Source organism: Pempheris klunzingeri, chromosome 16 (genome assembly GCF_042242105.1).
Source record: "Pempheris klunzingeri isolate RE-2024b chromosome 16, fPemKlu1.hap1, whole genome shotgun sequence".
Classification (NCBI taxonomy): domain Eukaryota; kingdom Metazoa; phylum Chordata; class Actinopteri; order Acropomatiformes; family Pempheridae; genus Pempheris; species Pempheris klunzingeri.
The window spans coordinates 1086718-1109524 of record NC_092027.1 but is presented as its reverse complement, the minus strand read 5'-3'; the positions used below and the strand labels follow the sequence as shown (position 1 = coordinate 1109524).

General features: G+C 45.8%; 1 protein-coding gene across 1 annotated transcript in view; it reads left to right on the top strand.

Moving 5' to 3' along the window:
• LOC139215154 (protein MTSS 1-like) overlaps nucleotides 1-22807 on the top strand; it is a 46747-nt gene extending 23940 nt beyond the window's left edge. Inside the window, exons 4-16 of the mRNA XM_070846024.1 lie at nucleotides 8050-8134; nucleotides 9671-9762; nucleotides 10533-10607; nucleotides 10891-10902; nucleotides 15517-15674; nucleotides 15788-15895; nucleotides 16439-16536; nucleotides 18435-18660; nucleotides 19869-19925; nucleotides 20233-20484; nucleotides 21224-21391; nucleotides 21593-21749; nucleotides 22137-22807. Coding sequence (XP_070702125.1) covers nucleotides 8050-8134; nucleotides 9671-9762; nucleotides 10533-10607; nucleotides 10891-10902; nucleotides 15517-15674; nucleotides 15788-15895; nucleotides 16439-16536; nucleotides 18435-18660; nucleotides 19869-19925; nucleotides 20233-20484; nucleotides 21224-21391; nucleotides 21593-21749; nucleotides 22137-22798 — 2150 coding nt within the window. The 3' untranslated portion in view covers nucleotides 22799-22807. The remainder of the gene's footprint in view (nucleotides 1-8049; nucleotides 8135-9670; nucleotides 9763-10532; nucleotides 10608-10890; nucleotides 10903-15516; nucleotides 15675-15787; nucleotides 15896-16438; nucleotides 16537-18434; nucleotides 18661-19868; nucleotides 19926-20232; nucleotides 20485-21223; nucleotides 21392-21592; nucleotides 21750-22136) is intronic.

Genomic DNA, 22807 nt, shown 5'->3' with positions numbered 1-22807 from the left:
AGTTTGTTCGTGTTGTTGTGATTTTGACTCAATATATGCACAAATAGGCCTGAGGTTAAGAAATAGTGTTACCCATAAAAAATAAATTAAATCAAATTAAAGCAAATCATTCAGAGGGAAAATGACTCCAGCCATCATCAGGATAGTTGCTGCTTAGTTTTCTGATTTATGGACTGATGGTTTAATCCGATTTTATAAAAAATCTTAACTAATAAAGTCACTAAAGCTGTCAGATAAATGTAGTGCAGTAAAAAGTGATATATGATGAAGTGGAAAGTGGCATTAACAGAAAAAACTTTTACTTGTACCCCAAAACTGTGCTTGAATGCAGAACATGAGTAAATGTACTTCATCACTTCTGGCTAAACGTACGAAACCGTCCACTGAAATCAGTGTGATTCTGGATGACGTGTTGTTTCTGCAGAGGCTCTGAAATCAAACATCGATCCACAAACTGCAGAAGTGATCTGAGCTTTTGAAGCAGGTATCGAACCGTGAGGTGCTGCTGCTCTCTGAGGATCGTCCATCACGTCAGCGGGCAGCAAACTGATCCAACAGGCCAAGTCCAGGATGGAATCAGAGAGGGGAGATGTTCCCGGGACGCCTATTTAAAGAATCCTAAGACTCTACTGTAACCCCCCCTCCCACACACACACACACACACCTGCAGAAGGCATCCTAAGCCTGCAGCCTCCACTGCCCGGCATCTCTGGACTGCTCCCCTCCCAGTTTGATGTGTGGTATTCCAGGACTGTACGACCCGGTCGGCCTCAGAGGGGCTGCAAGGAATTCTGTTTACTCCTCTTATGGGACTCTCCGAAAACTCCCCCCTCCCTCGCCCGTGCTGTGACCCAGTTAAAGGAGAATGCCAACAAGTCCTTAGGTTTGTCAGGAAGCTAAAAGCTGCAGCCCTCAGTGCACCGACACTGTTGACCCCTTTGGCTTGTGGACTGTTTTACTGTTGTATTTCAGGGCTGCATCAAACAGTTATTCTCATCACGGATTCGTCTGCTGAATAGTTTGTTCTATTAAACGTTAAAACAGTGAAAACAGTCCATCACAGTGTCCCGCAGCCCAAAGTGAACTCATCAGATGTTAAAACCCCCAAAATATTCAGTTTATTATAACAAACAGTCGTTTTTTTGGACTGAAAAGGTTCAGATTAGTTTTCTGTTGGACGACAAATTGATTGATTGTTGCAGCTCCACTTATTTCCTTTATTTATATTCATCAAACAAATTACAAATCATGATGATCAGATAGTAGTTAAACAAAGTTTTAGATAAATGTTCTGTTTATTGCTCTTCAACCCTCCGTTTATTAGAATCTGTGCTACAGACATGTTTTTACAGTAGAATATAGAATAAGATGGAATAAGAATAATTTTTACTGAGAATGTGACACACAAATCTTTGAGTCTATCTTTGAATCTGGACGGTGGCCTGCGAGGTGAAAATGATCCACATCACCAGCTTCTCCTCGTAAATCTTCTTCCTGTGAGCGCACGGTAATAACTGGGGGGGGGCTGCCGTTCCCTTTAATGAAGCAACAATGGCGCCTTTAAGTGCTGCAGTGAGGGGTCGTTCTCCAGCGAGCCAATGGGAGATCAGAGACATCGGCCGGGCAGTTTGATTTGATTGGAGGCAGCGAGCGGTGCTTCAATCACTACTAAAGATCTCTGGAGTTCAGGTTCATCTTTGAATGTGTGGCAGGTGTCTGACTGCAGCTCTGCTGTAAAGAAAGTATCTGTGTGCTTTGTGAAGTACTCGGCGTGAAATCTAAGTTCAGTCGTTCCTGCTCGGATGCAGCTGAGCTCAATGTGACCTTTCTGTCTTGCTGCTAATTGGCTGTAACTTGGTATTTCGTGCCTCGGCATTAAAGAGACTGACAGCAGCGGCACAGCGACACTTCAGCTGCTTGTTGACATGTGAGACTTACTGAAGTGGTAAAGTGACCTTGGCTATATGCACAGAGAGAGAGGGAGGGAGGGAGGGAGGGAGGGAGAGAGATGCTGACTGATGCAACCATGAGGCAACACTATGCAGCTGTTTTATCATCGGCCATCACCTGATTGGTCCCTGCTGCCTGCGGTTCAGCCAATCAGACTGCAGCGGCCTGTGACATCAAAGGACATAAGATGACGCATTAGACGCTGTGGTGGTGTGAGGTGGTGCACACTACTTCCTGTCTCCTGGGGGGGTCATCCCTGTTTGGAGGTGCTGTGAGCTAACCGTGGCCCAAACTGAGCAACAGCTGTTTGGAGTTTATTACTCAGTGTGGGTCAGAGCTAGCTGTTAGCTGTTAGCTCACATGCTAACAGCTAACAGCAGGGTGCTAACATGACAGAGGATCAGCTGGTGGAGCAGGTGACAGCTCTCTAGTAGAAACAGCCTCAGAGTTATTTCTGCAGCCTCGGCTTAGAAATGATATCTGTGCTGTCAGTTTTAGCGTCAGGACTTTCAGAAGATGTGTGACTTGTGGGAAATGGATCCAGTGTTGAATTTGGTGTCTTTGTGGCCAAAGAATCGATCATAATCAGCGATGACGTTCAGCTCTAACATGAGTTAGTCTGTCTGTGTGTGGGGGGGCTGAGGCCAAACACCCGTCACAGATGCAGGAAAAGACTGTGCCGTGGGCCGTCCCTCAGCTTCACTGTCATGCCAAAGTTTGGGTGGAACTTTTTCTTCTTTGTGTTGTGTTCAGTGCTTCTCCATCAGCTCAGAGTGATAAAGGCCTGACGGTGATATAACAGTCATAAATAATAATATATATAATGTATAAAAATATGAATATTATAGTAGTTATTGTAGTAGTACAGTAAGAATGTGTTGGTAAATGTGAAGGTAAATGTGATTCACTGATCACTGGAGCTCCACTTTAGAGCAGAAAGCTCCTAAACTTTGTGTCAAACATAGTTCAAAGTGTGTGTTTATTAGTTTACACACATTGTTTGATGCCTCCAGCTCCTTAATAAGCACTGAGGCGGGTGGAGTGGAGTTCATCCTGAATCAGAGCAGGAAGGATAACTTTGTTTTGTCCGTTTCAAAAGTTTATATTTTGACCTAATTTGTCAGCAGGACCCACACAGACTGGTGAAGATGATACATGATGGAGAGACGAAGATGTTCTCATGTTTTACTGTGGCTTCCTACAGATCCATCACATGTTAGCTAATGAAAGAAGAGTCCCTGCTGGAGTCCCTGTGTCTGAGCAGGCGTTTAGAAAAAGACCTCCAGGTGATATGAAGGTGTGCAGTGATGTGAAGGGAGGAGGGGAAGTGTCCATCCTCAGATCCTCCCGCCTTCGTCTGCTGCTTTCTAACTATGACTTCATCCCTCCTTCCGTCCTCTGTGTCTCCTTCATCTTCCTCTTCTACTCGTCTTCTTCCCTCATGCTCCAGTTCTCAAAAATAGCTCTTCAGTGTGAATCTCCCTGTAGCAACGAGGCGAGAAATATAGTCTCCTACTACACGACAGTGATTTACTGCCAGTCCTGCTGGGCCACAGTCTGTGTGTGTGTGTGTGTGTGTGTGTGTGTGTGTGTGTGTGTGTGTGTGTGTGTGTGTGTGTGTGTGTGTGTGTGTGTGTGTGTGTGTGTGTGTGTGTGTGTGTGTGTGTGTGTGTGTGTGTGTGTGTGTGTGTGTGTGTGTGTGTGTGTGTGTGTGTGTGTGTGTGTCGTCAGCTGCTACGGTTCCTCAGCCCAGTTCCACCAGTGCTGCAGCTCCTGTTAGGATGTGATGGCCGAGTTCACATCACAGTCTGATGGTGGGCTTGGATTCCAGGTCAGTGCCGCTCACTGTAAAGCACGCCAGCACGCCATCAGCCGCCGGTCACAGCGCTGAGGGGCATGAGGTCCGCCCCACTGTGGGGTTACCGCCTCAGAGAAATCGGTCAGAAGACTGAATTAAGGTTACATCCAGTGTCTGTCTGCTGGGTTATATTTGCCGGAAGCCTGTTTCTCCTGTGTCTTCTCTGCAGGACCGTCTTTAAACCCACTGATGCAGCCATTTCCATGTTCCAACGTGCTGACACACGAACCGGAAACATCCGGAAGCATCCTGTTCTTATAAAGAACAGGAAATGATCACAGAGAGACAAAAAGTGATCACAGAGAGGACCAATATTCCCACAGTGATACTAAAGAACCACAGAGAGACACAGAGCGTCTTGTGTGTGTCGCAGGGCTCTGAGACCTTTTACATCCTGCTCGTTGTCCTCTGGACGCCGGAGTCACTTCCTGTTTCACTCGCTCTTTAAGGACGCCACTGAAAATCTGCCTCCCAAAGTCCTCAGGTGACGTCACTTTAGCCGAAAGTCGGACGATGCTGATGATGACTTGCTGGAAATGAGTGAATGTGGAGAGAAGTGAGGTGACCAGATATCTGTAGTCCACTCAAAAGATGGTACATCATCATCTGCTGCATCGGTTTTAAAGCCTTTTTTGTCCGTAGTGAGTCCGACGGTGTTGCAGCAGTGCAGTGATGATGTCACAGTGCTCCTTTAAAGGGTCACTGAGTAGGATTTAGATGGTGTATCAGCAAAATATGGAGCAAATATGGAGTCTGATCCTGAGAGAAGTCAGGATTTATTAACCGTTTTGGCGACAAAAACAACGAATATGAATTTTAATATGTTCTTCCCAAACATCCTAGTTCCATAACTCATATCATTAAAGTGAAGAATTGATCTTGAGAAAAGGTTTATTTCCTCGTCCTCTTTCATGTTGAACCTTTAAACTGTTTCTCTGGTTTCATTACACTTCTCATCTTAATTCTTTTCACCACCGTTTCTGTCCTGTCCCTGACTAATGGCTTGTTGCTGCTCGGTGTCCCGGTCAGTCCTGATCAGGTCTGATCAGGTCTGATCAGGACTGACCAGGACTGACCAGGACTTCCTCTGCCGGTCTGAGCGGCTCGTGTTTGGTCTCACATGCAGATGAGCTGCTGTGGAGCCTCGAGGCTGTTCGGTCTGCAGCTGCAGGTCAGACAGAGACGCTGCTCTGTCCCTCTCAATTGGGTCAATTGGGTCTCAATGCATTACACACACACACACACACACACACACACACACACACACAGGCACACACACACACACACACACACACACACACACACACACACAGGCACAGTGTCCCCAGTCGGGTCAATCAGCTGAATTGAGCAGGAACTAATTGACTGACTGTGACCCTGCAGGATCAGGACTCAGGATGGAAACTCTGTTAAATGAATCACCGAAAAAACAACATTTAGTTTTTTAACCAAACATGCCAGAAGTTTTTTTTCTAATTGATTGAACTGATTTATTCACTGGAGTAAACACTAATTAACACTAATAATCTTCAGTGAGGTCCTGATTGATCGCTCAGCCACTCACTCATGAATCTTGTTGTTTTATTGGTTTTTGGGTCCTTTTCACGTCCGTCCTCTTCATCATCATCATCATCATCATCATCAGGAGGCAGCTGGTGCTGGATCAGTGTGTAGCAGCCCGCTAGGTTAGACAAAACAAAACAGAACATACTTCAGTTATTTTGTTAATTTCCTGCTTAATAACTCCATTAAAAGTCGTCCTTAGATGATTAAAAAGACTCTGTCAGCACAAAACGGTGCCACATTGGCCTAAATGTGAGTTGTAACACTTAATATGAGGAGTAAAAAGAAGAAGAAGTGGTGAAATCGGCCTTACGGCTCCTGTGGAGACCTGCCCGGGCAACGCTGAGGCCAAAGTGTTTGAGTCATGCAGGTCTGGGAAATTAATTTTCTACACGAGAGCTCTAGATGAAGGTGCATATTTGTCTCTGACATTCCTGGAGCCTGTTTGACTCCTGCAAACCTCAGACACCAGGTTCATTTGGGTATCTGCTCTTCAAGGTTTACCATATTTACGTGGTGGCCGCAGCTTCGTGCCTGCAGGAACACAAACGCAGCCTCTGTGAACACGATGAGGTGCCTGCAGCCCTGCTGGATGACGAGAGGTTCGCCTGGACTGATGCAGAAGTACGACACCTTGTTTCTCACAGGAGTGCAGCCGAGAAGAGGTGAGAAGAGAGGAAGTAACATCTCATCTGGAGGTGAGAAGAGGGGAGGAAGAGGAGGAGAAGGGAGGGAGGAGGTGGAGAGGGGAGCGTCTGCTATGTAAGGATTGATGGGGAAAAGCGAGGGGAGGATGATGTGAGAGGAGACGATGGTGTGAAGGAGGACCAGGGGAAAAGGGAACAGGAGACGGCGACCGGAGTGAGAAGAGATTTAAATGTTCATATCTGATGAAGAGCACTGGGGAGCCACATCCAGGAGCCCGAGGGAGCAGGGGCCCGACATGGTCTGAAAATCTAAACCAAGACTTTAGCCGTGTGCCCTGTATTAACACCAGTGAATAAATAATGACCTGCTGGAAGAAATCAGAAAAATCTACAAAAGAAGAAGACGAAAAGGAAAAGTAGAAGCACAGAAGAAGAAGAATCTTGTTAGTCTTTCTTAACAGAGAACCTGTTTCCCCACCTGTCAGGTATTATCATGTCTGACATCAGATGAATACTGATCCATTAGCGTGTGAGCAGAGCTGTTGTAGCTGTAACTATACGTTAATCAGGCTCATGGGTTAAATCTGAGGGACTTTTTTAGGATCCTCAGAAACTGCTTTAGATCAGAGGTGACATCAGTTTAATCTGGTTTAAACAACGTGCTGTTTTTTTATTACATTCCGCCTACACTCGGTTATAAATCTGGTTTAAGCCCTGTGTCTGTGGAGGCCTCTGCAGAACAGAATCTGTGAACTCAGCATCTGAACTTTCACAAGTTTTTGCTCTCGAACAGAATCAGTCAGTCGTCGAGTCCTCAAATCAACAAGCTTGAAAACGAAACCACGCGCTGTGGTGATTCTACGGTGATTCTACGAGAGGAAGGGAAACTCTTCGGCTGAGAGGAGGCTGAAGAAGAAGAGAGAGGAAAGAAGAGGGGAGACTGAGTGGGAGGAAGATGTGTGAGAGAGAGAGAGAGCTGAAGAGGAGGAAGGAGGAGAACGGGAAGAGCAGAGGAGAGAATGAGGTGTCAGTGGTGCAATGCAGTGTTCAGTACCCCACCCTGCACACACACACACACACACACACACTCACATATATACTATACACATGGGGACCCTTCACTGATATAACACTCTCTCTGTGTAGCATCCAGAATGAAACTGTAAGATATAAAAACTGTAAAACTTCCTCTCGTGAGTGTGTTGGAGGTCGGTGTCGGTGGATCTCCAGGCTGACAGGCTGACGTCTGGTGAACTTTTCCCCAGGAGGGAGTGTTCTGTCTGGGGGAGAGAGAGGACGACCATCTGCTCCCTCCGGGTGCCTGTGGAGCTTCTGCTGCACTGACGATCGGCTCGTCTCCACCCTGCTGGAGCGTCCTTGAGCAAGGGACACGCTCACAATGCTGCTCAGCTTCAGGAGACGACCTCTGACCTCTGACCTCTGACCTCTGACCGTAACACTGAGGCTAATTAACAGGGTTGAGGTCTTGTAGGAGCTCTTACGGCTGCTGAAGTTTGGCTCATTTCATACAGACCGACAGCGTCATCTAGTAAATCTAATAAATCTAATGTCATCAAATAAAGACTGATTGATTGATTGATTGATTGAAGTCCATCTTTTCCATCGTCATCTGATTCACAGATCATTAAACCGATAATTAACTGAACGTTTTATTCCAAAACTCTTCAGAATGAGAACAAGAGACACCCTGAGCCTTCTGCTGCTGCAGCCTTCACATCGATGTGATTCTGCTGGAAGTTTGATCTTCTTCCTCTCACTTACTCAGACAGCAGTATGTAACACTGTCAGTCCGTCCATGTGATGAAGCACGTGTCCTGAAACAGGCTTCTGGTCGTTGTAGTGACGTCTTACCGAGGCTTCGTGTGTGTTCTGGTGTTCGCCTGTTTGTCACCTGTGACTTTGAGGACTTTTTAGACCAAAACATGGAAACAAAAGTGTATTTTAGTGGTGGTGTGTGCTGCGGCCACAGTGCTGAGCTGTGACTGACGGGTCGACTGTGTCTGTCCTCAGGGGGGACCAGGGACATCGGCTCAGCCCTCACCAGGATGTGCATGAGGCACCGCAGCATCGAGGCCAAACTCCGCCAGTTCTCCATGTGAGTAGATCACTCTGTGTGTGTGTGTGTGTGTGTGTGTGTTGAACAGGTGTAGCATCTCCTTCCTGCTCTCCATGGCAGCCTGCTCCTCCTCTTCCTCCTGCTTCGGCTTTCTGTCCTCCATGTTCCCCTCCTCCTGGCCGGCCTTGGCTCCCTCTAACAGTGATGTAATGGATGAAAATAATGACCTGGATCTGTTTCATTATCAGTTTTGAGGCCATTACAGGCCCCCAATCATATGAAGGACAACATTATTTTAATGTAATCTACTTCAGGAAGGACCTCTTTGTCCTCCTCTTCCTGCCTCCATCCTCTTTCTTTCTCTTCCTCCTCACTCACTTCATCTCCTCCTGAGCCAACTCCTCCTCCTCCTCCTCCCCCTCCTTCTCCATCTTCCTCTCTCTGCACGAGTCCATTAACTGTCCCAGTGTGGAGGGAGAGACTCAGGCACTGTGAAGCGAGAGGACGAGGCCTCCGGCTGAGCCTGTAAACGAGGAAACAGAATAAACAGGATTCACAGATGATGCGTCCACACGTAGCCGTCCTTCACGCCGGCCTCGTCCTCCAGCACCTCCACGGGGATCCGTGGCAGGACGGGATGTATAATCCCTCCGTTTTACCGCCCAGGTGTCCGGTTCTCCTCGGCCTGACACACGTACGACGGCTCAGAGCGTCAGCATCGCTCACGTTTCAGCCACTTCCTGAAAGACGAGCGTGCGTTTGCTTCCTTTTCTTTGAGAGCAGCTACGATGACGCCGTCAGTTTCACATCACACACGTCCTGGGTTTGACACGTCGCTTAGCAAAGTGACCGTAGGAAGTGAAGGCATCGCCATCATCTAATCTGACACACTGCTGAAGTCATTAGTCGATTAATTGATTAGTCGATCGAGCCTTAATTTAGAATTCTTGGATCTCCTTTAAATAAGAGTTTGGTTTAGACCTGCTCTTTATGAAAAGTGTCTTAAGATAATGTTTGTTATGAGCTGGCTCTATATAAAAAGAAAAAAGAGTGATTGATTAAGCGGCGACTATTCTCATAATTGATTGTGATTAATCGTGCGGCCTGAATAGTGACCATAAAGAAACCTGACTGTGGCTGCTTGTAATGTATCTGCAATCATCGTCTGTCACTCAGGAGAGTTCAAGACTGAATCCACAGCTTCACCTTCTCAGTATTCATTTATTCAAATACACATTTCTAGAAAGATAAAAACACTCTGTGCTCTGTCGTGTTTAATCCTACCGGAGAATATTAGCTGCAAACAGAAATAAAGATGTGATTTCTAAGCTGAGGTGGCAAAAATAAAAGAACAATAAGACTAGTAAGAAAAGAAAGTGAGGCTCCCTCCTGTTACTGCAGCTCACATCACTCCCAGCATCCAGCTCTCAGGCTCAAGAGCCACTTTAGGCAGGAAATACTCACCACTACACACCAAACACAGCCCGCAAACCTGAAACCAGGTCCTGAGCTCAACACTTCTGTTGTGGGGATTCAGTGTTTTCGCTGTAACAGTGTGTGTCTGCGTGTCCGCAGGGTGTTTCTGGACTGTCTGATCAACCCTCTACAGGAGCAGATGGAGGAGTGGAAGAGAGTGGCCAACACTCTGGACAAAGATCACGCCAAAGGTGCACACACACACACACACACACACACACACACACACACCGACCTCTAGAGCGCCCCCCACAGACACGGAGCAGCAACTGCAGAGACGCAGTGTGACGATGTCAAAAGCCAGTGTAGAGTCTGAAGGATGTGTGTGATTTCTGAGCTGTAAAACCAGAGACACAGACCTTACAAAAGCATAACAGGAGGGAAGAAAGGTCAAATTCCAGAAGCAGCTGTAGCACAAAGACCATCTTCCTTCGTCAGGGTCGGCACGACGATGGTGGTGATGTGTTCGGTCTGAACTCGGTGTCTCTGTTTGCATTAGAGCCGCACACAGGCCAGAAACTCAGCCGCAGCTCAGCTCAGGCCAGACGATGTTTGTCAGCCCGAGTCTGACACCAAGATCACTGCACACACACACACACACACACACACACACACACACACTCTCTATCAAGAGGTAAATTTATTATAGACCATAAACATAACTAACATTACCTCCAGCAATTATGACGGCAATTTTAGCCAAACTACGTGATCCAGCAGCAGATGAATACATGAGATTTATGTCCTAGCTTTTTTTTAATGTTAAGTAACTTTGCAGGGATGAAAGAACAATCTGTCAAATAAATCTCTGCTAATGGCTAATGCTAACATTTATATATAACAAAGCAACTTGTCCCTGATGCTCCCCATAGTCAGCATGTAATACTCATAATTCATACCTGGCTGTATGTTTCTGATATGTCTCTCTGAGTCTATGTGGGTCTGTTTTATGTGTGTTCAGAGTACAAGAAGGCCCGTCAGGAGATCAAGAAGAGATCCTCAGACACTCTGAAGCTGCAGAAGAAAGCAAAGAAAGGTTTGCTCACATATAAACAGTTGTTATTAAGCCATTTAGGAGCAAAGTCTCTCTTCCAAACCCTCCAGAGACATTTCTACTGACGCAGCTGGGAATGTTCTGGTCGGGCAGAGCGAAGCGATTACTGGGCTGCATTGGATGATTAAGTGGTATTTATGTGATGTAACATGATGAAGAGGATTTAAAAGTTAATATGGTGTTTATTTTTTTTCCTTTTTCCAACAATGTGCCTCCCTCCCTCCCTCCCTCCCTGTGGTGTCCCATCATGCCCTGCTCTGTCCAGCTGATGTTTTTGGTGAGTAACAAATACGCTCATCGCTGTGGGTTTAAAGGAATTCTGTACTTTGTTTTCTGTATTTTACTCTTGAAAAGCTGTATGAACACATCAGCATCAGCCTGATTCACAAACACTAGCATGCTAACACGCTAAGCTAAGGTAGGACAGTCTAACAGGGTCTAACACAGGGCTCACCTGTGTTTCCAGGTGGGAAATGTAGAATTATCAAACCATAGAATCAAAATTATCGTATTTTGGGGTAAATGATCGTACACCCGTCATAACCAAAATAACAAGCTTACTGTTGTGCGATAGTCAGATATAGTGGTTCTATATGTGTTTAAAAGCGTCCTCATCCACTGCTGTGTGCTCCAACTTAGCTGTGTTACACTAATGTGTCCCCCATAAACAAATGACAGGTGGGAACTAATGAGCTAAATCATGAGGCCACCCAACGTTAGGGGAACTGACACAGCAGGTTAACAGTATTTATAATAACTGAGAAGAAAATAAGAAAATAAAGAGTAAATCTGGCTTCACTTAGTGACATTTATTTTTGCAGTCCAACATTTGAATACTATTTGAATTACTTATATGAACAATCTTTTTTCAAAGAATAATTCAGAACTTTCTCTCTTTGTCCTCAAAAATGACAAATAACTGCACATCTTCAAACTTCTGCTGCCAACTATTACTCAATAATAAAACAAATCAATTAATTAATGGGGCACGATCAGCCAATCATGCTCGTTATTCCAGGACCAACGTCACTTGTATCCAGGTGCTCGTATCTCACGCTAAACCAATTACGATTGGTTGGAAATGTCACGTGATACGAGATGCCTTCAGAGTTCACAAAAACTGTACGGCAGATTTTAGCAAGGCTGATTGAAACACACGTTCACGGAAACTGTCAAATTATCGTACTTTTGGCCTTTTTTTGGATTATTGATCGTACATCGTACATCGTACAGAGGGCAAAATTATCGTACACTTGGCAACACTGCCCCCAAAGGACCACATGAGTCGCCCCCCGCAGGCCTGTTCAAAAAATAGCACAACTTACCAGTGAGCTGCGTCTAAAATTTATTTTTTTTCTGTTGCTATTCTTTTTTTAATCACACTTGCATCTATATAGATTGGAAAATGACAATATCTTAAAAATAAAAATTTGTTTAGATAGTTTTTAGGTGACCTCTGACCTCTTCGAGTTCAAAGGTCAAGTATTGTGCGCATGACAAAACTTTGGCGCTCGTGCAGAGTAAGCTAGCTAGCGCAGCGGAGATGAAGGAGCTGAATGCGGTTTCTAACCCAAAAAACATGGCAGAAAAAAGAAAGAAAACTCATCATTTTGACAGTGAATGGGAGGAAGAGTTCTTTGTTACTACTGTGAAAGAAAACTGCGTGTGTCTCATTTGTGGGGCGACGACAAAGCGGCACAATGTGGAGAGACGCTTCACTACGGGTCACAAAGCTAGCATGCTAACTGCCATGCTAACTGCCATGCTAACTAGCATGCTAACTGCCCACCGGGAAGCGCGCGACGGCCAGAAACAGCCCGCGAGCTGAAGGCAGCTTTGGGTAAGCAGCGGTCTGTTCTCAGGAGGCCGGAAGCCTCGTTTAGAGCTCCACATTTTCTGATAAAGAAGAAGAAGGAGGCATTTTCAGACGAAGAAGTTATCAAAGAAACAGATACCAGATGTTGTCAGGGGTAACATGGTGGTGTCATGGCAACGTTAAATAAAAATATTGATTTTTAATTGTGTTCAATTCAAAAGTGTGTTCATGAAATGTAAACAGATATAAATTTGTTAAAAATGCCGCAGATTTGTTCATTAGTTTAAAATGTGATAAGATTTATTTAAAAATATGAAAGTTGATTTTTCTTAAACATCATATAATTGATAACTTTTTCAAACATAGTTGATGATGTGTTTAAAGGCTCTTTTGGGGGGGGGGGTATGTTCGTGTTATTGCTCTGAGGAACCACAAGAAAACACCCGAACACGTCCTCTGCTTGTAGAACAAGGAGTTCCAGTCTGATTCATCGCACTAAAATGAGCTTTATTACATTTGGACATGAGAACTTGTTGTTCCTGCCGACAAAGGACTTTATGGTTTCCAGCTTTGAATTGAGCCTTTAAGACTAAATAAACAGGACCTGCGATCGACCCCAGAGGAACCTCAGATGTGGTCGGGCTGCTTCGGTCCTCGGGCCCTTCCAGCCTGTTATTACTGCACGAGAGGAAACTCCCTCCGCGGTGGTATGACTGTCACGAGGGGAGAAGAGAGTGAGAAGGAGATTCAGAGAGGGAAAGTAGGAGGGAGAGGAATGAAATGAATGTAATGAGAGGCAGGATGGGAAAAAATGAAGGGAAACCTCGAAGTGTGTGAATGAAAGTGATGGAGGGAAGGCTGGGGAACAGAAACACTTCCCTTTGCATCTCTCAGAGATTAGAGAAAAACTATTACGGCCTTTTCACACCCACCTTCTGTCCAGGAGTGTGTAACATCACAGCAACCAGCTGGATCAAATTTTAATAAACACATATTTTCCATAGTAGTAGCTGTACAAGCTAGCTTGAGCCAGCTGTTTCTGACCAGCTAGCGCCGTGTCGTGCAGCATCATCAGCTCGGATGTTATCAGCTCCTCCATCGCTTTGACTGGCCGAAGCCAGGTGTATCTAAGTGTGTCCACGTTGGTGGTAACTGACTAACACCTGTATCAGAACAGCCTCCCCTCACTGACATGCTGGACGGCCACTTTAGGAGAGAAAATCTACTCATTCACAGCCTTAAGTAACCTGGAATCTGATGCACCAAGTGATAGTTGTTATTTGTTGGCCATGAGAGATGGAGGGAAACAATCAGAGAAGGTGAGACGGGCACTGCTGGAGTTCTGCAGGGAACCACAGATGACGTTTCCGTCCCTGAAAGAAGCTCTCGAGTTCAGCTGGAGTCTCCCATCTACGAGTCCGACCACAGAGCGCAGCCCTGGATCTCACTGGAGGAATGAGGAACTTTAATTGCATGTTTACGTCCTGAAGCACAGACGATGAGATTTCCAAATGATCGTCATCTTGAAGAGGAAAAGTCTCCAAACACTTCTGAGAGCAACAAATCAGCAGTGATAATAAAACAGCTGATGAAATGATCGGCTGATTAACTTCCAGCTTGTATGTGATGCGGTCGGAGAAAACTAGCTTCTAGCGTTCATTATTCTACTAACTGCCTGAGTGATGATGGGAATCTTTAATCTAGTTTCATTTAAAAAGAGGCCTCTCACTGTAGTTCCTATCAACCACACAGGAGGAAATGGTGCATTTGTTGGGGACTATTTCCAACAAGATAAGATGAGATATTCCTTTATTAGTCCCACGTCAGAATATGTACGACAGTGTGTGTGTTCATGGTGAAGGAACAGCTCACCCAGTGGTTTTTCTAATAGTTTCTGGACAACAGAAGGCTGTGATACACACACAGAAATATGTCTGTCATTTTAATTAGTGGGTATTTTGTAACCTAATGTCTTCAGATAATTGATAACCCCTGTGGTAATGTGTGCTGTGGGTTAGCTGGTTGTTTCCAGGCAGGACAGTCTGGTGTTGGAGAGGAAACTCTTGTAATTCTTTAATGTGGGCTAATGGTTTGTGGGAGGCTCTAACTATTGTTTTGAAGCGATCAAGTGTTTGTGTTCTCAGAACAGACTGTTCCCTCAGTGACTAACGTTCTGTGTCGTGGAGCTGAAGCGAATATACGATATCCCAGATAATAACCCGTCTGCTGCCTCTATTTCTCTCTCTCTCTCTGTCTGGGGTTCTAAAATCTGGATTATGATGCACATTTCTTTGATATCACACAAACTCTGTCAGTTTGTTTGTCAGTAAAGACAACATGAAATAACCTATGGCATCATTTTATACTGCATGAGCACTTTTGATGTCTTTGTTCTCTCTTTATGCTTTTTTACAGCATTTAAACTGTGCTAAGGTGAACATTAAGTATGCTTCAGTATTTTTAAACCAGGGGCCAACTGTTACATATTTGGGGTTTTAAATGACAAGAAGACTTGGAATTAGTCCATCAGATCGCCTGCATTGTTTTTGTTAAACCAGAAACAGCTGTTGTATTGCTCTCTTCAAAGGCACCAGATTCCATTGACAAAAACAGTAATTTTAGACAGGACTTGCTGGTCTACTGCTGTCTCAGTCAGTTAGCTTCGTTCGTGTTATTGTGTTATTTGGTGTTAAAAAAAGGTTAGTTCAGATCCAACACAATATTTGTGTAATGCTCAGTAGCTCACATAAACTGAACGGTTAAGGCAGCAGCAGACCAGCAGCTCCTCTGTTCTGTGAGCTAAAATTCCTGTTTTTGTCAATGGAGTCTGGTGTTTGTGAAGAGAAAACAAAAGGATCTTTCAGGTCTGTCTCTGTAGGGATCTTTTCCATAATGCAGTCAGACAATCTTAGTCATTTCGAAGTCAGAACATGTGATAACAGGACCGAGGTTCAGAGTCATGGTCATTTTTAATTTTTTTGTACACAAAACAAAAAGTCAGTTAAATGAGAAAACAATCAACAGATGAATCTGGTGAAAGCAGCTGTTACCTCTGAGCTCTTCTTTCACTTGCAGGCCGTGGGGACCTCCAGCCCCAGCTGGACAGCGCCATGCAGGACGTCAGTGATAAATACCTGCTGCTGGAGGAGACGGAGAAGCAGGCGGTGAGGAAGGCGCTGGTGGAGGAGAGGAGTCGTTTCTGCTGCTTCGTCTCCATGCTGAAGCCCGTGGTGGTCAGTCTGTGTTTAAACCGCAGTTTAAAAGACACAAAACAGCAGCTCCTTGGTCACCCTGTAGATCTGATGGATGGTTTTACAAAGTTGTACTGTGTGTGTGTGTGTGTCAGGAGGAGGAGATGTCCATGCTGGGGGAGATCACTCACCTCCAGACTCTGACCGACGACTTGAAGACACTAACTATGGACCCACACAAGCTGCCCGCCTCCAGCGAGCAGGTATGGTGGAGCAGATGTGGTCAGATGAAGGATGGCGTCAGTTGATCAGCTCTCAACCTCCAGTGTTTTCCAAAAAGAGAACCAGACTACATGCTGCACTTAATAACTGCCATATAAACTACACATTACTGTCAGTCTTCTTCTCAAACCCCCTCACATTTGAAATATATGCTGACGTCCTTTTTCTAGTCTTTATCTTATTGTCTCTTATTGATTGCAGAGAGAGAAACGGTGCGTGTTTCTTTCTATTGTTTGACACTCGCCTCAATAATCCTGTTTGACAGGCTTTAGAGAAAAGAGACAAACTTTGTGGAGTCTGGAGGCTTTAAAGACAGCTATGTAACGGCTGTTTCTGGTTAATCTTCCAACAGTTTTATGAATGGAAACACAGCTCTTGCTCTGGTTAAGTGAGCTGAAGTAACCCGTCCTCCCCTGCTGAGAAACTCTGCCTTCCCTTTCAGAGATGCCTGTCTCATTCTCTCTCTCTCTCTCTCTCTCTCTCTCTCTCTCTCTCTCTCTCTCTCTCTCTCTCTCTCTCTCCAGGTAATAGTCGACCTGAAGGGCTCCGAGTGCACCTGGTCCTACCAGACTCCACCGTCGTCCCCGAGCACCACCGTTTCCAGGAAGTCAAGCATGTGCAGGTTGGTTACCATGGCCACACAAACCCTCCCATCATCCCAACAAACCTCCCGACAAGCTGAAACATCTAATTACGTTTCCTGTCTTTACTCGACTGCCTCCCTGTGGTCCAGACGGGAAGTGAACATGAACCAAACACTAAACCACTCGTCTCTGACTAGTCCAACATTTCTGAGATATATGAGCATCTTTACAGAGTTTCAGCTGATGATTCTTTTCTACTTCGAGTGTGTTGCATCCTGACAGGCCCTTTAGGACAGTAAGGGGTGAGGAGCTCAGTGATGATCCAGCCATGAAAAGGGAAAAAACCTTTAACCCATAAGAACCCACAGGTGTCACAGACCTTTAAAATATTGTGGAAATGTCCCTTTACAGCTTTTATCCTTGACTTTAACTCCAGAAGTCCCTCAGTGACAGATACTGAACTTCCTGGTGCAGTCATGTGACCCAGTGACCTTTTCCAAAATGGTGATCTGTCTGATTAACACCTGAGACACAACCAGCTGATTTTAAACAGTTTTAGTTTTTAAAAGGTGAGTTTCAGAATATTTAACAGCTCTGATCCTGTCCTGGATTATATGAACCTGTGCTGACCATAATTTAGGAAAAAGTTGATATGAAACAGCTTCTAAAAATAAAGCTGTGACATGTTTAATATTTCAGGTCTTGGACAGTAGAGGTAGTGTCTCAAAAATAAGTTCAGAAATGTTCCTTATGCTCCGTTTAGTCTGTTTTACACCCCTATAATTTGATTTAAAGGAGAAAAGGGTTCTTATGGGTTAAAATGGATCCTAAAAGAAAGTGGACACCAGAGCAAAGAAGCAGGAATAAGCTCTTCTTCCTCCTCTGATCTTCATCTGTATACTCAGGTTAAGTGATGAGAAGCAGTGCAGCTTTGGTGGGAGCAGGTTTAATGTTCAGACTGTAAAGCCGTGTGGTCTTTACAGCGTCCATGGTGCCAAGCTGCTGAGTGTGAAAGTGCTGTGCTGTTGTAGCTGTGACGACAGCGAGTCGTGCAAATGGTTTTGATATTTGTCCAGAATATCATCCCTAAAGCACCAGATAAGCTGTGAAGATAATCCTGGATGTGGGTGAACAGATTTAATGAACCACTTTCTGCTGAGGGAGCAGTCTGAATGAAAACTGGTGACCGTGTGTGGATAATCTGGACAAACGGTCCTTTTTTTTTTTTTTAAATAAATGAAATTCCCTCCACCTTCTTCTTAGAAACTGAAAGTCTCAAAGCCCTAAAAAGTAAAACTAAAGTGATCTGCATGTGCATGATAATTTAGCTAATCAGGATGTAAGAAACATGTTACAAAGATTTGTTTTCTCAAAACTTATTTATTTATTCTAACACACCTCTTGTATTTGACATCGGGACATAACAAGGTACCATTTATTAATGATAATACATTTTCTACCAAAATTGAAACCTGCTGCCCGGCTCTCTTCATCTTCATTCTCTCACCTGACTCCCCCTCAGTCATTTTTAACTCTTTAAATCCTTCCTGCCTCACTCAGCGCTCTCAAGTCTGGAAAATGGCTGAAAATGAGAAGAAGCAAGTCCCCCACAGAGGACATTAAGGGTTCATATGTGGAGACAGACATTTATATTAAAGTTACGACTCTCACGAATAAAAAGCAGCAGAACAAAAACAGTATTTCTCTATAAATGTGATCGCTCACTTCCATGAAACCTGTAGCTGGACAGAATCCCATCCCAACATGTGTTACACCACTAGAAAGCTCAGGATGTCCTCTGACGGGACAGTCGCACTCAGATAGATCACATGATCACATGAATGGTGGTGGACTCGGACTCACGCCCCCCCTCACAGGACAAAATGACCGTTCCTCCCTCTCTGACATATAACCTCCTCCTCTCTGCGCCCCACAGCAGCCTGAACAGCGTCAACAGCAGCGACTCTCGCTCCAGCGGCTCGCACTGCCACTCCCCCACCTCCCACTTCCGGTACCGAGCCTCCTCCTCCTCCTCTTCCTCGGTGCTCCCCCAGCAGACGCCGGCCCGCCTCTCCTCCGTCTCCTCCCACGACTCTGGCTTCATCTCCCAGGACGCCTTCCAGTCCAAATCCCCCTCACCCATGCCTCCGGAGAGCTCGCAGGTGAGGAGCCGAAGCTACTGAAACACTGTGGCTGAAGATTGTTATTGTGCCGACACTCTGTTATATTCTCATCTCCTCCTCCTCCTCCTCCTCCTCCTCCTCTGACGACGAAGAGGGTTGCTGAGATATTGTGGCTTCATTAGCTCCTGTGTGTGTGTGCTGAGTCACCCCAGCTGTTACAGATGGCCTCCTCACTTCTTCCCTGCAGGGTTTCCAAAGCGGTGGTTCAGGGTGGAGTGTGGGGACACAACAATTATCTCCAATGATGATTAGTCCATTCTTTCTTTTTTAGTTTTAATTTGTAGTTTTGTTTATACAATGTCAGAAAATCAGCGCCCAAATCGTTCCCCAACCCAAATTATTAATGAAGTCTCTCACACTCAAAAAAAATAAATAAAAAATGTAAAAATTAGGCCTTATTTTATTTTATATTTTGGGTTTGAAATGATTGGTAGATACAGAAACAGTTGGAGCTGGTCCAGTGGATCGCCAAACAAACTACAGTCGCTGTAAAGTAATCCTTTAGGGTTAACTGTGCCCGATCAAAGAGCTTGTTTGATCCACTGACAGGCTCAGAGTGTTATTCTAAGTGTGTGACAGCATCATGGAAAGGATCCCTACAGAGAGAGACCTGGAAGATCCTTTTGGTTTAACCACAAACAGCACACACACCAGACTACATTCACTAAAACAGGGATTTTAGCTCACAGGACACAGGAGCTGCTGCTCTGCTGCTGCTTCTATCGGTTAGTTTGTTTTGTTACTTTATGCCACACAATATTATTTTGGATCTGAACTAAGCTCTTAAAACATCAAGGTCACACAATGACATGGACAGACTAACTGATCGAGACAGTAACTCCCATGTTAAATTACTATTTTTGTTAATGGAGTTTGGTGGCTTTTAGCTTCTCCTTCCATCTGTTGAACCTGCTTCTGCTGCTGCTTCTTCATGCTGGCTATTCTGTTGTTTTTAGCTCATACTTTTACTTGCTAATTCTGCTTCAGCTTGGCCTGATTACACTGAGATTATGTTTTTAATCACTAATCTGTGCCATTCTTCTTCTTCTTCTACCGTTTTTTTCCTGTCTCTTTCTGTCCTTTTGTTTGTCCGTTTCTTTCTTGCATCCTGCGAACTGCTTACTCCTGTTGTGTGTGCGCTCTGCATGGCTCTGCCGCAGTCGTGCGTCTCTCCCTTGTCATCTCAGTCTGTCAATGAGGAGCCTTCCTCATCTTCCTCCTCTTCCTCCCCCTCACACAGCGAGGTGAACACCTACACACGAAAACACACAAACACGCATGTACGAGGTTTTAGGGTCAAGTCGAGCAGCATCACACACTCTGGTCTGCTGTTATTTTGTGTGTGAAGGTGCCGCATGGAGCATCAGTGTGTCCAGTGGAAGGATACGGCGCCCTCCACTGGTTTTAATTGCTATAAAGCAAAATACAAAGATTTATTCTACTGTAAAAGACAGCTGAGCTCCTCCTGCTCCATGTAGCACCTCCACTCCTGTGCGTCATGTTTCATGCCATAACCATCACCTTAAATTTTTGGATTGTTTGTCTGCCTCTCCCCCATCCACTCACCCTCAGTTGTCAAATGGTTTTGACCATCACGTCGCCCTCTGTCTGCACGGAGCGGTACTGCAGGCCCAGGACACCCACCTCCACCCTCCATACTTCACCTACTCCTCCTCCACCGCCTCCTCCCCCATCTCCTCGCCCTCCTGTTCGTCCATTTCTCCCTCGTGGCCGTGGTCCCGTTCAGGCTCCAGCCTGGAAGGAGAGTTCCTGCTCCCGTCATCCAGGGTCCCATCCTGGAAGGTTTGATCCTCGTCCTCCCTGATGCCCTCCTCAACTTCTCCCTCTCCTTCTCTCATCTTCTCACACCCCTCTTTGCCCCCTTTTTCTTTTGGTTGTGTCCTCTCATCTTATGCTTGTAGCGTCTTTCATCTTTCCTACACATGTTCTTGCTCTGCTGACTCAAAACAAACACTACAAGGAAACAATATTCAGTTTCATCTAATAATTTACGAGCTGAAAACAAACTAACAACTCTACAGAAAGCCTTGCCTGTCTCTCACCTGTTCTCTAATATACTAATATTATTTTATTTTCACAAATCATTTGTGTAAGTTTTCTTTTTAAACCAGGTTTTGACTTTTGTGTGGTCTGTAAGAATAAACTGAGAACAAGTGAATCCTAATTTTGATTAATATTTATTCCAGCAAACTATCCTGTAAAAATCCCCAAAGTCTGCTGGCTGCAGCTTCAAAATACAAACATATCTTTACTTTTTTTAAAAAGACAAATCTGCTAGTTTGACATTATGAGTTCCTAAAAGCAAAACTGGGCCAATCCAGGATTCACGTTTGTCTGTTTTCTAAATTATTGCATCTCAACACACAACAACCTTAATTTTACCGTGTTGTGCTGTTAATCCATCTTTTTAGTGTTTGATCAGGTTTATAAAAGTCTAAAATTGTGTGTTTAACATGTGACTGAGAAAAGCAGCAGAGTTTACGTGATGCTGCATTGAGCTGGATCACGTCTGTCCGTACAGGACTGGGCCAAACCGGGTCCATATGACCAGTCGGTGGTCAACACCCTGAAGAGGAGCAGAGACAGGAGGGAGACTACAGATCCCAGCAGCCACCAGGGCGCTGACGTCACCACACCAGGAGAGGAACCACAAGGGGTTAAAGGAGGCCACTCTGTGATGTCGCCCAAGGTCAGATGAGTTTTTAAGAAAATGTAGATTTGTCTGTGCTGAACATGATCATGTGACTTTCTAGCAGCTTTTTGATTGGACGGAGGTTTCACACAGATTCAAGACAAATCTAAAAGGTGTATTGTGAGATTGTCAAAACACAAACTGTATATACGTGTGTGTGTGTGTGTGTGTGTGTGTGTGCGTGCTGACCGGGAGCAGGAGGACCGGGAGGCCCATGAGGAGCTGGCCAGAGCTCTGGCCCGAGGCCTCCAGCTGGACATCCACGGCTCCAGCAGAGACTCATTGCAGGGCTCCAGCGGCTACAGCAGCCAGACCAACACACCCTGCTGCTCAGAGGACACCATCCCGTCACAAGGTAGGTACACACACACACACACACACACACACACGGTCGGACTGATTTCCTCGGACGCAACAATTTCCATAAAAATGAAGCGGACGGTGCTAAAACGGTGACATTTGTTGGGTTCTGTACTGAACTGGCCTCAGCTGTAACAGTAGCTGCCCCTGATTTTCCAGCTGTAGTGGCCACACCAGCATGTCAGGTACCGTAACACAGCGCATGACCCTCGTTAACTCCCTCAGGAGGTAACGACGCTCAGTTTACAGATCAAAAACTCAATAGCAATAGTTTTATTTCAGTACCTTTAACCTGAGGACGTAGAATCTGTTCCATCAGATGCAGAAGAAACGCCTGCTGTCGCTATAAGATGTGTGATCAGCTGTTTTTTTGTCCCCGTAGTGTCAGACTGTGACTACTACTCCGTGGGGGCAGATCAGGAAGGCGAGCAGCAGCAGGCGTCAGACTTCGATAAATCCTCCACCATCCCCAGAAACAGCGACATCAGTCAGTCCTACCGCCGCATGTTCCAGTCCAAACGCCCCGCCTCCACTGCCGGGCTGCCCTCCCACCCCTCCGCCGTCATCACCCCGGGAGTCGCCACCATCCGACGGACACCATCCTCCAAACCCAACCTGCGACGGCCCTCCGGGGGCCTTAGCCTGGGCCCTATCCCCATCAAGCCCCCCATGATCCCAGTAAAGACGCCCACTGTGCCTGAACATCCCGGTTTCCCCGTCCGGGCAGCATCAGAGGACGCCAGCGCTCCACGAACCCCTCTCAGCCCCCCGACCACCCCGTTGTCACCGGGCAGCAGCGGGCCGTTGTCCCCCAGATCAGGCCTCTGGGGGACCCAGCACCAGGGCGAGGGATCGGATCCTCCCACCCCACCACCGCAGCCCAGCGGTCGGGTGTCGGAGTGGGAGCGCCGGCCTCTCCCGGAGCTCCTGGAGGAGACAGAATATGGCGAGGTGGAGGACTTCCTGGTGGCCATCCGGAGAGGCGTCAGGCTCAAGAGGGTGATGACCAACGACCGATCGGCTCCAATTATCCACTGGGACTAGAGGGGCTGG